Source organism: Aegilops tauschii, chromosome 3 (assembly GCF_002575655.3).
Source record: "Aegilops tauschii subsp. strangulata cultivar AL8/78 chromosome 3, Aet v6.0, whole genome shotgun sequence".
Taxonomy (NCBI): Eukaryota; Viridiplantae; Streptophyta; class Magnoliopsida; order Poales; family Poaceae; genus Aegilops; species Aegilops tauschii.
In genome coordinates, this window is record NC_053037.3 from 383,796,012 (window position 1) to 383,811,628 (window position 15,617).

At 46.0% G+C, this 15,617-nt stretch overlaps 1 protein-coding gene across 1 annotated transcript; it reads right to left on the reverse strand.

Annotated features, from left to right (window-relative positions):
• Positions 1-2,118: 2,118 nt before the first annotated feature.
• Positions 2,119-7,235, reverse strand: LOC109739038 (putative ubiquitin-conjugating enzyme E2 38). The gene is made up of 8 exons (XM_020298122.4): positions 7,082-7,235; positions 6,872-6,983; positions 5,732-5,866; positions 5,116-5,640; positions 4,976-5,039; positions 4,581-4,720; positions 4,154-4,465; positions 2,119-2,512 (listed from the first exon to the last, which is right to left on the reverse strand). The coding sequence occupies exons 1-8, from the start codon at positions 7,099-7,101 to the stop codon at positions 2,228-2,230; spliced, it is 1,593 nt and encodes a 530-aa protein (XP_020153711.1). The 5' UTR covers positions 7,102-7,235; the 3' UTR covers positions 2,119-2,227.
• Between the last annotated feature and the right edge of the window lie 8,382 nt (positions 7,236-15,617).

Consider the following 15,617-nt stretch of genomic DNA (forward strand, 5'->3'; position numbering starts at 1 on the left):
TTTGTGAAAGTTCTCAAGGTTCACACAGATTTGAATGTGCCAGACCCAATGACAAAGGCTCTACCACGAACAAAGCATGAGCAACACCGGATAGCCATAGGTGTTAGAGAAACTATGTAAACTAGATTATTGGCTCTAGTGCAAGTGGGGACTATTGGAAATATGCCCTAGAGGCAATGATATTGTATTATTATGTTTTCATATTCATAATTAAGAGTTTATATTCTATGCTATAACAGCTATGATCCTGGAATGTGTGATTCAGTGAAAAATTCATATGCACGTGTGGAATAATAAACGGTATAATAATATTCATATTCTCGCCTCTAAGACTGGCTCAAGTGTTGTCGATGATCATGGGTCACCGGCACCGCCGTCGCCTCCATGATCATCGCCGTAGGTCGCGGGCGTCGACAGGCCTACTTCCCTTCATCGATCGCGGCTCAACCACGCCCGCCTCTGTCGCCGCCCACAAGGTACCATGGTCGATAGCTCATATGAGTCCTTATACAATAACATCATATGTTCATCGAACAATGAATCGTCCAACGATTAGGATTTTGTGGTTGCTAGTATGGTCATCAATGAGCACATTTCTAGGATGCGTCGAATGTTCAGGGGGTCGATCCCAGGTCATGCTCCGACGTTGAATCGTAATAGAGAGAGCGGCCATTGTCTGCTCTATAGCGATTATTTCCGGTGCATGCCCCCACTCTTCAATGCGAAGCTTTTCCGACGACACTTCCGGATGATGAGACATGTGTTCAACCGTATTAAGGAGTGGTGGAGTTTGATGATTACTTTAGATGCAAGAAGAATGATGCCCTCAGAAGGGCTGGCTTCTCCTCTTACCAGAAATGCACTGCAGCTATTCGGATGCTTGCATACAAAATTCTTGGTGATCTTGTGGATGTGTATGTCTACACGAGTGAGTCCACATGGCTTGCATCATTGTACAAGTTCTGCACAGCTGTGGCTGCAGTGTTTGGCCCGGACGATTTGACAGAAGCAAATGTTGCAGATACAGCCGGGTTGTTGGCGGTCAATGAATCCAGAGGCTTTCTGGGAATGCTTGGTAGCATAAATTGTATGCACTGGAAGTGGAAGAATTGCCCATTTGCTGGCAAGGGCAGTATAAGGGGCTTGTTAAAGCTTCCACGGTCATGCTTGAAGTTGTGGCATCACAAGATATCTCGATTTTGCACTCTTTTTTTGACATGGCAGGTTCTCACAATGACATCAATGTGCTTCAATAATCTTTGGTGTTCGCATGGCTTGCATAAGGCAACTGCCCAGAGGCAACTTTAAGGTCAATGGCCACCACTACAATAAGGGATACTACCTAGTTGATGGTATTTGCCCTCAATGGTCAACTCTTGTGAAGACAATCTCCTAGCCCGCAGGAGAGAAGTAGGCTAGGTTTGCCCAAGCACAAGAGAGTGCTAGGAAGGATATGGAGCGTAGAACATGGAGTCGGCGAAGATGTGGGAGGTGATTGACTGTTTGTATGATCATGCACAAGATGAGGATGAGCGTGATGACAGCATCTTCGACCAAGGGTTTGATTTTCAGGAATGTTGAGCCTGAGCGTGGATCGGCAACTTCGTCATGAAAATCATGATTGGACCACTCACATTCAACTTCAAAATGATTTGGTTGAGCATCTATGAACTCACCAGGCAACAATAAATGTATCAGATCTTCTTCTTTCAATGTAACTAATATAAGAGCGTTTATAGATAACTAAAGTAGTGATCTAAACGCTCTTATATTATAGTTTACGGAGGGAGTACTTGTGATAATTTCAAATTCATTTGATTGTAAACCATGAGATTTTTATTTAGTTATAAACTTTTTATTGTGATGTAAAACTAGTTGATTTTTTATTTGTATCCATATGCATAAAATGTAAAATGTTAAAATTTGGACAAAAACCAGCCAACTGGACCAAATGGGTTTTTGGTCCGGCCAATTCGGCACACTAGCAGGTAAAACACGGACGAGGGTGGACACTGCCCCTTCGGCCGACCCAAACAAACAAAAAGCAGACTAAAATCACATTTGTTTGCCTCGGCCGGTTGGAGTTGGCACTAGCTCAACGGTGGGAAAAGGGAGGTATTCACACGGACTACTCCTGTCATATTTCTGACGATAGAACCAATGACTACATGTTTATATTCCTTCAAAACAAAATTTGGTCAACATGATCCTTGGGATCACCTATAACTTATAGCCTTAATGTGGTGTCTGCTGCAGCTCCAGAGTTCACAATCTTGGCTTGGAATTCATGACAACCTACTCCTAAATCGGTGAATTCGTTAATGAGACCCTTAAATAATATCTCAAGCGAGCACTTGAAATTTTGTGAGCAGCTTTTGTCACCCTCGTCAACATCTTGCACTCCGTCTCCAGCAAGGCATCCAACTTGGGCACCGCCCATGTAAGCTTTGCATCCTACGAGGATGTCACGCCCATATTTCCGGAAATGTCCACCAATGAAGTGCTCAAAATGCTGCAAAATGTTGTAGCCAGGTCAAATGCATGAATAGTCTTCGTAATACCTCTTACATTTTGGCAGAGAGAGTAGATCATACACAGCACAACTGGTTCACCAAACACAATTCTTCACAAACGAAATTGTATGACATCATGTGCAGATTTCCTGCCATGGTGTTAGCTATGCCTGTGCATGTTATGGTAACCGTTGGATCCTGGCTACTTTTTATCCGTGACACATTTTTCTTTAGCTGATGCAAAAAAAATTGCGCTCGCTCCCGTCGCTCCCAGGGGGGCGGCACGGGCGATAACCTAGCCGCTGCCGCCCCCACTCCCCGCTCCTTCCTCGCTCCCCTGCCGCCGCCGGGGGATGCCGACGGGCAAAGCCCGCTCCGCGGACGGCGGCGGCGGGGCCTCCTCGTCGCGTGGCGTGCGGCTTCGGCCCTGGACGGAGCTCCACTCCTGGTTGCGGCTGGGCGGCGGCGGGCCCTATCGCCGGCGCAGGCAAGCCGGGGCGACGGCTCCGGAGCTGGGGGTGTGTGTTTGTTGCGATTGTGGCCTTGTGTCGTGTGGTCGACAAGGCTTCGTTGCTTGTGCGGTTTTCGGCTCGGTTTTCCTTATAAACCGGCCACTTTGTGAGGTTTTCGATCCGGTTTCCCTTATAAACTGGATCAACTCTCTTCTTCTATAATGCAATGCCAGAGCTCCTGGCCCTCTGACGAGGTTCCGTCAAAAAAACATTTTTCTTTGACCTCCTATTGAGGTACTGTTTCGGACATTACATCTGTTTGTTTGCACGATTAAATATTTCTAACCGGGTTTCCCTAAAAAAATCTGACCAGGTGAGAACTGGGGATGGTTGTCAGCGTTATTTTGCTTCAGAAGGTAAAAAAAATATTTGTTCCTCAAAAAAAGAAGGTAATCTGTGCTGCATCCTACAGCCGTACGTGGTTGGATTTTACCCCTATTGCTATTTTGTTCAGAATGACACCAAGCCTTGTCAAAGTACAGAGGAAATGTGAAAAAACACGCTAATACGTAAGGTATCAATTACGCTGGTCCGCAAAGATGGTTAAAAAAACTAAAAAACCTGGCCTTAAGCAATGAGATTCAACCTAAAAAATGCATGGATTCTACCATAAAAAATTAACAACCTGCTCTCAGGAGATGAACAAACCTAACATATAAAATTGCACAGATTCTGCCAATCAAGCAAGCAGCTAAGAACCTGTCCTCAGGCTACAAATAAACCTCCAAGAGATCGGTACTGGTTTGTAACAGAGGAAAGGGGTGAAAGTGTGTGTGTGTGTTGGGGGGCGGGGGCGGGGGCGTCTATGTTTAGAACTTCTTGTAGTGCGTCATGGCATACGGAGCGCCGGGGCACTAAATCATTTGAACAGAACTGAAAAGTTGGTACCCAATGCAAAAAAAAAAAAAGAGGCCCACAGTTCAAGCCATCCTTATGTGAACGGCGTGCGCTGGTACAAAACATTGCGGGCAAACCATTTAACTGTTGGGATGGTGCGTGTGCTGACCGTGTGACATCATATGTCAGCCAAATGAAGTGTGTGTATCCAACACCAGGGATAGTGAGACATTTCTGATATCCAGAAAACTAGAAAAGGAAAACATAGCACCAGTGTATAGATATTCATACCTTTGGTGGATTGCGAAGAGAATACAGCATGGTTCTACAGGATAGCAGAAAAGTCTCCTCATTATAAGCCAGGGACAGCTTCTCCCCAAGGGGTGTGTTAGCATACATCGAATGACCAGGTTCATTGAAATAAGGTTTAGCATTCAGCACCAAGGCTTGAATGGAGACCAGGACCTGCAACATAGTTGAAGTGGATGGGTTCCACATCTCACACCCACTACCAGTCCATGTGTTTAAGAGGCTAAGGCAGACTTTCCCACAGGCATAGAGATTTGGATTAAGCCGCAGACCTCCAGAGCGGTAATTCACTTGCTGAAAATAATAGTCACATATATACATCTCAAATTCTCACATCCATGCTTCGAATAGAGAGAGAAATGAAGAATGAGCTATACTATGTGTGTAGATGACATCAAAGAATACTTACAGGAGGTTTACATGGATACTGGGAAGGGAAATAGACATCAAAAAAGAACAACCCGTCATGGTAAGGAGTGCCTGCAGGCCCAACTATGACAGCTCTAAGCAGGTCCATTCTGTCCTCATAAGCTCTTACAAATATTGTATCTGTTCAATTTGGAGAAAACTAGCAGTCAGTACATGAAACCACTGTACTCCATGAGTCCATGTTAGTGCCAAGTTATATCCAAAAAGGGTACATTTGGCTAGCCTGAACTCGATGTCATTTCAAACATGCAAATGTAGTTGTAAACATCAATCGCCAGTACACCCGCTGTGGACGCACAAAGGGAGGAAAGGAAAGGCAATAGAAGAAATGTGCAACGTCTTTGGCAAATAGACCATAAATATTTTGTCCCTTACCTGGTAAATCTTTCCCTAGAACTTTCCATTCATGCTGAATTCTCTTCACCCAGTCCTTTGATGGCTGTTAAAGTGACAACTTAGTACTGAAGTAAGAAGATGGAATGCAGACAGAGCATCAACAGAATACAAAGCACTACCTTCTTCACGGTCCGAAACTTCAAATAAAAGTGATCACTGTGGTCACCAACAGTATCAAACTGCTTAAATGCCTTATACTTTTCCTCAATTTCACTTTCCACAATCTTAACTTGCTGCCGCTGCTGCGTTGAATCAGCAGGGGCCACATGTCCCCTTGGTAAATACAACCCCACACTAGGTGGAAAGCCGTAATGATCCACATTCAAGTTAAAGCTGCTATCGTTTTCCATCAGAGGAGTGTTGTAACTATAGTTACTGAAATCATCTTCATCATAAGCGTAGTGTTCCTCTCCAACTGCCCCCAAAACATCATCAAAATAAGCTGGAGGCAATGTACCTGTATGGTAAGTTCCTACGCTTTGCCATGGATAAGAAGCAAAAGAACTTGGGCCAGCAAAATCCGTAGGCAAGCCATAAATTGGAAGTTTGGGACCTCCATGGTAAGTTCCCAGGCCATCCCACGGATAAACAACTTTGGCAGAAATAGCACTTGGGCAAGCAATGTCATCGGCCGCCAAGCCAATCTGAGTGTTCCAACAGAGAAGCATGTATCAATCAATGGTAGATTGCACAAACCAATGGCACCAAAAGTAAGCAAGTACACAAAGGATCCACCTTTGCATTCTTCCAGCAATTTACAGGATGACCAACAGCTTGTTTATTCTTGTAATCTGATGTCTTTGCATCAATGATTGTAACTCCGTCATGATCATCATCAGCATCAAGTTCGATTATTTCATGAGGAGCAACCTGTTTATTAAACATGTGACGGTTAAAAAAAAGAGGCTGTGTGGTACATTCACAGCATGAATTTCTTTGAAGATTAAAAGAAATGTCAACCATTGCACTCCCACATTATACAATGCGATCACGCACTTATGTTGATTTTGTGGGGGGCGGGAGAGAGAGAGAGATTGCCATGCATTTCGCAAAAGGCAAAGCGAGAGAAACATGACAGCCTCATTTGGTTTCCAGTTGATGTTCTTGTAGTTTTGTTTACATTTGTTATGTATTGTTGATTCTTCTTTTATTGATAGAGACTAACTTTCCCACATGAGACTAACAGCATAACTGTTAGGCACTATGGCGCTCTTTACAAAAAGAAGCCACATAACAAGACTCTAGTTCGTTCATATAAAGGGATAATGTATCATCTATATATAGTTATATACCAATATAAAAAGACCCAAAGAGGCAGATCCAACTAATCTCGGCCATCAAACCATGTGCATCTAATGACCTACATTGCTCCAATGGTGAGTGCTCAACATGTTTAGCGTGCAATCATTATCATACCAAATATTAACATTAGCACAAACCGTGCAATTAATACTACCTTTCCTAAAAACATATCCTGCCTAATACATCAGCATGCAATTAATGTCACCTTTTTTAACTCTCAATTAATACCCTACCTGATATCAATGTGCATTGCATGTACGCATTTACTATAATATTAAGATTGCTATTACTAGAATATTTAGATTGCTAAGTTGAAACTAATACCGTTAGATTTTTCATGAGAAATATGTGCATGCTATAAAATTTCATAATTCTCTACTAACATGTGCCTACAAAAATTAATGCAAAGATGAATGTTGGAGATCGTGTGATGTCTAAACGTCATCTATTTACGAACGGATGGAGTATTAGAAAGAGAGTTGGCTATACTCAGCTGCAGAAATTGCAAATGTTTTGCAAGAGGTAAATCCATGAAACATAAAAAGGCAGCCGCCTTTCCAGGCTCCACATCACCTGGGCCCGCTTCCGCTTCTGGCGGACGGAGTTCCATCCGGCGGCGACCTCCGGTGGCACCTCGACGACCTCCGGGTCGTCCAACACCAAGCTTCCCCCGAAGGGATAACTCCTGCGACCAAAACCAACATCCGAAACAAAAGACCCATCAGAAACCGAACCGTACCAGGGGAGCGCGGCGGGTGGAGAGGAGAAGGGCGCCGCACTCGCCTGGAAGATCCCTCCGCCATGGGAAGGGGGAGGCGGCAAATGCGCTCGTCGGCGACGGCGGCGGGCTGCGCGCGTGCTGTGGGGTGGGGGGGGGGGGGTGGTTCTGTTTTGGGTGCGCCGGCGCGTGCGGAGCGAGAAAGATTTTTGCGATAAAAAGCGTGAGGAATAGAAGGGAAGGGGAAAGAAAGGGTCCAAATATTTTGGCGTTTCCTTTCCGCTTTGGTTCGTGGGATTCGGAAAGAGTGGGGCTCCCTCTTTCGGGCCAGGGAAGTGGGCCTGGCCTGACGCGAATCTGGCGTGTGGGGGCCCACCAGTCAACTGGAGGTGTGGATGCGTGGGGTCCGGGCTGGTGCCTTTGGTTTGTTTGGTGCTTCGTCCTTCCGGATAACCTTCGAATCTTTCCAAGGTTGGATGATTTGGTGATGAGTTTTCCCTTTTTTCAATCCGATTGGAGATCAAGGTCTAACTCTAACGCGGGGACCCATTTTATCTACTCATGTCTGTTTAGGTCCGTGTGAATAATGTTAGAATTAATTCGAGGTACGCAATCGATCCATCGAGGAACACAGCATAATGACGACATCAAGATTTGCTAACGAGGTTCGGCAAACTCGCCTACTCCTCAGGGCAGTGACTACGGGGGCTCCTCCCTGAGATACTGCAACACCGGCCACCCGGGTGCCGGCACAAGCCGCCAGCACCCCTTGCGAGCCTATCGCTATTAGTCGTCATGAGTTACAACGTGGGGTGCCTCTTCATATATAAAAGACCAAGGGTACAACGTGTCCGACTCCGACATTACAAGTATGTTACCCACACTACAACACCAAGTCCGAACGTAACCCAACTAGTACAAAATATTCGACACAAACACAACAAACTCCATCTTGACGAATATTCTCCACCACCTTGAATTTGTCCATGCTTCAAACTTCCATGTACTCTGGACTTGTGTTGTCTTCTTCGTAGCTTACTGAGAGCTACTCGACGAGTCTGCCCCAGACCCGCCGCCGCCATGAGACCCTGCTGCTACTCCCGCAACTCCAGTCTCCGTGACTCCACCTGCAATAGTGCTCCCTTGCAACTTGTAAAGATGTGAAGCCGTCCTCCCTCCAATCATCACGGTCACCTCATCTTCCATGATTCTCATGGTCTTCTTATCCCGATCACAACGGAATACCATACCACCATCATGAAGAACACCAAGCGAAATTAGATTTCTCCTTAGCCCTGGCACATGCCTGACTCCCCGAAGCATCCGCTCAACTCTGTCAAACATCTTGATTTTGATGTCACCTACTGCAGCAACACGATAACCCGTGTCATCGCCCACATAGGCTAAACCAAACTCACCAGACTTGTATGAAGAGAACCACTCCCTGTTGGGTGTCACATGAAAAGAGCAAGCCGAATCCAACATCCACGCTTCACCTTTGGTTGACCGCCTGTCTGATACTACGAGGACATCACTACTATTGTCTGAGTCATCACCATGAGTTGCCACATTAGCACTTGCCTCACCATTGAGTTCTGGACAGTCATTTCTCATATGTCCCACTGCTTACACTTGTGACACTGTATATTCTTTTTCTTTTTCTTGTTCTTCCCAGCCTCATATCCCTTCCGCCACTCCTCACCCTTGACTAGCAAACCTTCACCATGAGAGAATTCCACCGCGTTCTTCTTTCTCATATCATAAGATAGCAATGCCGCAGTAATATCCTCATTCTTGACGGTCTCCTTGTCGTGCGTCAAAGTAGTGATCAAATGGTCATAGGATGATGGCAATGAACAAAGAAGTAGAATTGCCCTATCCTCGTCGTCAACCGTCGCACCCAAGCGTGCTAGGTCAGTCACGACTTGATTAAAGGCGTTCATATACACCACAAGATCTGACCACTCCTGCATCCTCATCCCATACAACTTTTGCTTCAGATACACCTTGGTCGTTGCAGTCTTGGACATAAACTGACTTTCCAGCTTCTCCTAGATCTTCTTCGGCGAATTCTCATCCATCACATGATAAATAACCTGGGCCGACAGACACAACCGTATAGTCCCGGCTGCTTTCAACTGTAACTCCTCCCAGTCATCCGCCTCCATCTTAGTTGGCTTGGCTTCCTACAACAACGCCTTCAAGCATCCCTGTTGTGCCAACAAATCTTTCACCCTTGTCTGCCATAACCCAAAGCTTCCAGTTCCGTTGAACTTCTCCACCTCAAACCTGGTACCCATTGGCGCCATTGTTCTTTGTACGGCTGACCCTGTGAAAAATTATCCGAGCTTTGCACGTGATGCCCCAAGTACATAAATAGAACCTTCGGTCTTCCGCGTACTACTAGCAATTCCAACCAAAAAATCCTTCTGGTCCTCACGTGTAGCAGCTCCTGTCTTGACTCAACTTCCTGATGCTAGCGCTTGCTTCGCCTTGCCACAACCCTTGCTTTCCAAGGTATCAGAGCACAATGACGACACCGAGATTTGCTAACGAGGTTCGGCGAACTCGCCTACTCCCCGGGGCAATGACTACGGGCGCTCCTCCCCGAGATACTACAACACCGGCCACCTGGGCGCCGGCACAAGCCGCCAGCACCCCCTTGCAAGCCTGTCGCTATCTAGTCGTCATGAGTTACAACGTGGGGTGCCTCCTCATATATAAGAGGCCAAGAGTACAACATGTCTGACTCCGACACTACAAGTATCCTACCCACACTACAACACCAAGTCCAAATGTAACCCAACTAGTACAAAATATTCGACACAAACACAACAAATAAAAATCACGGCCCAACGCCGCGGTGCATTTGATTACTCTGTTTTTTGGTTCGTCTAAGCCGCCGTGGGGTGGGGGTGGGGGGAGGGGGCTCGTGGTGAAGGAGGAGCCTGAGGACGATGAGGCATCCGAGCTGGCCGAGCTTTGCGATGTGGCCTGAGCTACCACTGGCACTCCACGCATCGTCGGTGGCGGCCACCGCACCGCCCCTGTGATACCGCCAGAGCCGGAGCCATGGCCACTGGAAGGGCTAGTGGCACAGTTGTGGGCATGGACTTCCACGTTTTCTTGCACGCCTAAGCTAGAGGAGGAGCACCAGGAGGAGCGGTGGGAGGTGCCAGCTACGCCACCACCCGTGTCGGCGGTAGGACCATCAACAACAACCTGGCCATTGCCATGGCCGCTGATACGTCCATTTTGCATCATGTTTTCTTACTGTTATTTATAAAAATTCTATATATACTTCATGAACCTGTTAACCACCGTATCGCGGAGAAAATCCTCTGTTCTCTTTTCTTGTTGTTTCCGGTCAGATTTATCAAGCTAAGCATCATGTCTTCCTGCTCCTCCAACCACATGGAAGAAGATGCTTGGCTGATGAAGATCGAAATGAAGCTGAAGGAAGCAAAAGGCAAATTACGTTCTTCATCACCACCACCATCTTCTTCACCACCAAACGAGAACTGAGTGTCGGGTATGGGCACTCCCCTTGGTTTCTGCCAAGCTTGGGGGAGGTGCCCCGGTATCGTATCATCCCACTATCTTTTTTACTTACTTATCTTAGTTTAATCTTTTGCTTAGATGAATAAAGTTTAGTTCGGTCTTTTCTTCTTTTAGAAGTTTGCTTAGTAATCTATCATTATAATCATGTGCAAGTTATATAATAAAGTTAGTTTGAGTTTTTACTTTCTTTACTTTCATGTTGCAAATAAAGAAAGAAAGAAAAAGAGAAAGGAAGCAAATAAAAGAAAGGAAATAAATCAATAAGATCATATACTAATCCTCCACATAAGGAAAAGTATAAGTAAGAAATTTTTATTAGAGATTGACAAACATGGCATTAGTCAATGATGCAACTCATGAAAGAATTAATAAGGGAAGGGAAGATTCACATATAAATATACTATCCTAGAAATCTTTTGTGATTGTGAGCCCTCATCAAAATATCATATGCCAAAATTGTTGACGTTGGACAAGGAAGACAACGTAATGGTTTATGTATGTTTATATTCACATAGAAGTCATATTGTCATAGATCCTTTAACATGTGATGCTTGCCCCTATCTTTGCTAGCCAAAAACTCCGCACTAAGTAGAGATACTACTTGTGCATCCAAAAACCCTTAAACCTAAACCTTTTTCAAGTGTCCACCATACCTACCTATGTATTGAACAAGATCCTTCAAGTAAGTTGTCATCGGTGCAAAAAGGCAATAAAGATTGCTTCTAAATATGTAAGATCATTTAGTGTAAGAGAAAATTGAGCGTTGTACGAACTTGGATGACAAAGAATAAAAGTGACAGACTGCATAATAAAGGTTGTCATCTTAAGGGGCAATACAACGTGGCGTTCTCTTGCACTAAGGGATTGAGCATGCAAACAAATAAGCGCATGGCAACCTCTGCTTCCCTCTGCGAAGGGCCTATCTTTTACTTTTATGTATTTACTTTTATGCAAAGAGTCAAAGTTTTCCTTATATTCCTTTTTATTTATTCTTTTGGCAAGCATCATGTGGTGAGGAAAGATCTAGGCACATATGTCCAGTTGAATATATATAGCATGAGTTATTATTGTTGACATCAACCTTGAGGTGAGTAAGTTGGGAGGCGAAATTATAAGCCCCTATCTTTCCATGTGTCCGGTTGAAACATTTTGCTCATGGGTACAAGGTGAGTGTTAGCAATCATAAAAGACTATATGATGGTTGAGTATGTGGACTTGCTTAAGAGCTCCGATACGTGACCCTTCCTGAATAGATGATGAATTGTAGTTGCAAAGTTGACTGAGAACATAGTTTGTTGGTTTCTAATAGAGTTTTTGCTTTATACTTCGATTGTGTGATGAACTATTACTTATTCATGGGAAGTATATGATGCAAGTTCTATGATAAAAGTCATATGTTTAAATTTGTGGTTGTTATAATAATCAACATGATGCTTCTATGTCCATATTTTTTTTTATCGACACCTCTTTCTCAAAGCATGTGGACATGTTTCTCGATTTCGGTTTACGCTTGAGGACAAGCGAGGTCTAAGCTTGGGGGAGTTGATACGTCCATTTTGCATCATGTTTTCTTACTGTTATTTATAATGTTTTTATCCATAATAATGCTTTTTGGAGTAATTCTAATGCCTTTTCTCTCATAATTTGCAAGGTACACACCAAGAGGGAGAATTCCGGTAGCTAGAAATCTGGACCTGAAAAAGCTACGTCAGGCCACCTATTCTGCACAACTCCAAATGGGCTGAAACTTCACGGAGATTTTTTATGAAATATATAAGAAATATTGGAGCCAATAAGTACCAGAGGGGAGCCACCAGGTGAGCACAACCCACCTGGGTGCGCCAGGCCCCCCTGGCGCGCCCTGGTGGGTTGTGGCCTCCTTGGTGAAAGGATCGATATAGTTGACTAGAGGGGGGTGAATAGGCAACTAACAATTTTTAGCTTTTCTTTACCAATTTAAACTTTGCATCAAAGTAGGTTGTCTAGATATGCAACTAGGTGGGCAACCTATATGATGCAACAACAACTAGCACACACGCAAGGAAGGGATACAACACAATATAAGCGTGCACAAGTAAAGGTAAGAGATAACCAAGAGTGGAGCCGGTGGGGACGAGGATGTGTTACCGAAGTTCCTTCCTTTTGAGGGGAAGTACGTCTCCATTAGAGCGGTGTGGAGGCACAATGCTCCCCAAGAAGCCACTAGGGCCACCGTATTCTCCTCACGCCCTCACACAATGCGAGATGCCGTGATTCCACTATTGGTGCCCTTGAAGGCGGCGACCAAACCTTTACAAACAAGGTTGGGGCAATCTCCACAACTTAATTGGAGGCTCCCAACGACACCACAAAGCTTCACCACAATGGACTATGGCTCCGCAGTGACCTCAACCGTCTATGGTGCTCAAACACCCAAGAGTAACAAGATCCGCTAGGGATTAGTGGGGGGAATCAAATTTCTCTTGGTGGAAGTGTAGATCGGGGCCTTCTCAACCAATCCCGAGCAAATCAACACCGTCTTCGCTTCAAGCTCCTTATATAGTGGGGGGAACAATCCAACCGTTACCCCCCATACCAGCCCCGCAGAGAGCAGTACTACCGCTTGGCCAGCGGTACTACCGCTCCCCCTCGCGGTACTGCCGCTGGGCCCAGAGCGGTACTACCGCGGTGGTCAGGGCGGTACTACCGCATAAGAGTGGTACTACGGCCCCCACTGCCACGGCTAGTACCGTAAAACCCGACATGAAAAAAGACCCCTCGAATCGAGGCGGTACGAGCACGAGACCGCAACGGTACTACGGCTGGGGGCTACCAGCGGTACTACCGCTCTGGAGCGGTACTACCGCTTGGAGCACCCAAGCGGTACTACCGCTCCGGCCCGCGGTACTACCGCTGGGACCAGAGAGGGCACACTGAGAAGGGTAACGAGCCCATCATTGAAGCGGAAAGGCTCGGAGGGGGGCAAAGGAAGTGTACGTGATGATTCCGCCCTAGCCTTTCCAAAGCGGACCCCCTCTTGATAGCACGGTGATCCCTATGAAACTAGTCCACCAAACTAATTCGAAAGGACTACACCGTCTTCGCTTCAAGCTCCGAGGGGAGGGAATCATCTCGTGCCAAAAGGATGAATCTCTGAAAATACTCAATGCACATGATTAGTCCGCAAAAGCATTGTCATCAATCACCAAAACAGCTAAGGGATACAAATGCCCTTACAATCTCCCCCTTTTTGGTGGATTGATGACAATACGGGATTCGCACAAACGGGAACAGACAAAGGACATAAGCAAACCCCCCAAGTCTCTAAAATATAGACGGGCTCCCCCTAGATGTGTGCCATCAAGATAAGTGCTTTGGACTGCACGACACACATACTAGGATCAACACTCCCCCTGTATTTTAGAGACCAACAACCTAAGCGAGATTCAAGAGAGCAGGATATATAACATAATAAGCATGCAACTCATGAAATACCAAAAGACTAGAGACATAGATAAAGATATGATAAGGATAAGGTAGCATATGTCTCACACCATATGACTGGAACTTAGGTCTCACGGAACACAAAACCAAACAAAGCACGAGGTAGCAAACACAACGAAAGCACAAAGACAAAGACACACTCGCAACACAACGACGCAAATCTTGCAACACAACGACGCAAATCCCTAAACTCTCTCCCCCTTTGGCATCGAGACACCAAAAGGGGCAAAGAGCGCTCCTACAGCTCCAGGTGAGAGCATGCTGAGGATCTCGAACATCAGTACTCCGCGTGATCGTCTGCACCGCCGTCCTCGGTCGGAAACTGCTCGGCATCTGAATCGGTCCACGAACAGTGCTGCTGGATCCACTCCTCCTCCTCAGTGATGTGACCCTCAGAGCCGCTGGTGACTGTCGCACCTAACTGACGCATAAGCTCCTTGTGGCGTCCCCTGGCATTCTTCTCAGCCACATGTGTCATGTACTGACCGTGAGACTCCATGCAGAACAGCTTCTTCATCTTGAGCTTGAGCTTCTTTGCCCAAGAGGGCTCTGCCTCAGAAGGCACAGAGTCATGGTCAACACCAGTATCAGCCTCGCCCTCGGTCTCCATGGCAGCAGCAGAAGAAGGAACCCCAGATTTAGGAACGGAGGTGCCCCAGTTGTCCTTCTTCCTCAGACGCTTGATCTCATGAGAAACCAACTCTCCAGTTTCCAGCAATTCCTCGGGATAGGTACTTCTCCAGGCCTTCTCAATGAGCAACATGATAAACGGAGCATAAATCGGGCACTTGCGCTCAGAAACAGCAGACAGAAGTTCAGACCACATAACATGAGAGATGTCCAGGGACTCGCCAGTGTTTGCTTCCTTCTCACGCTGGTAGAAGAGAAGCATGTCCACGAGATAGGAGTGAACCATGTCCAGATTCCCGATACGAGGCAAGAGAGTCTCAGGGAAGATACGGTGAAGCATGTCCAGAAAGGCAGACAGCTCATAGGTTTCCTTCTTGGTCTCAGGGTTGATCTTCAGAGTACAGTAGGGCCAGAGGGCTTGCTTGTGAGTGGAGGTAACACTGTGGTGAGGACGGAACCCGACTGGAGTCTCGAGCCCTTGATCTTCCACCTCAAGCAACTCCATGAAGGCCTTCCACTTGACAGCTAGCAACTTCCCATTAGTCATCCAAGTCAGAGTCCTGTCTACATCAGTTCCTAGGTGGACAGTGGCATAGAACTGGGCCACCAAATCTGCATCAAAGTCCTTGTTGAACTGCATGATCCTGAGAATGTTCAACTGAGAGCACATCTGAAGGGCATCACCAAAGTACTCCGGGTCCTTCTCCATAGCATCCATGTTGATGGAATGAACATTGACAAAGAGGTTCTTCTTAGCCTTGATCACGTCAAAGTAGGTGGCATACTGAAACCGGTTCCAGAACGGGCGATTGACAAGGTTGGATTCTTGGGCTTCCTCATATGGGTTGCAGCGACGCCTGTCCCAGAATTCCTTGGCAGCCATCTCAGTCACCTTCTTGCCAGTTGACTTCGGCCGGTTGGCAGACT

Bases quoted from the DNA above. Each gene is read 5' to 3' on its own strand.
- LOC109739038 (XM_020298122.4), bottom strand. From the start codon at position 7,101: ATGGCGGAGGGATCTTCCAG. The intron at 5,641-5,731 runs GTGGATCCTTTG...TGGAACACTCAG, and splicing joins ATTGCTGGAAGAATGCAAAG to ATTGGCTTGGCGGCCGATGA. The intron at 5,040-5,115 runs GTAGTGCTTTGT...TCACTTTAACAG, and splicing joins AGTTTCGGACCGTGAAGAAG to CCATCAAAGGACTGGGTGAA.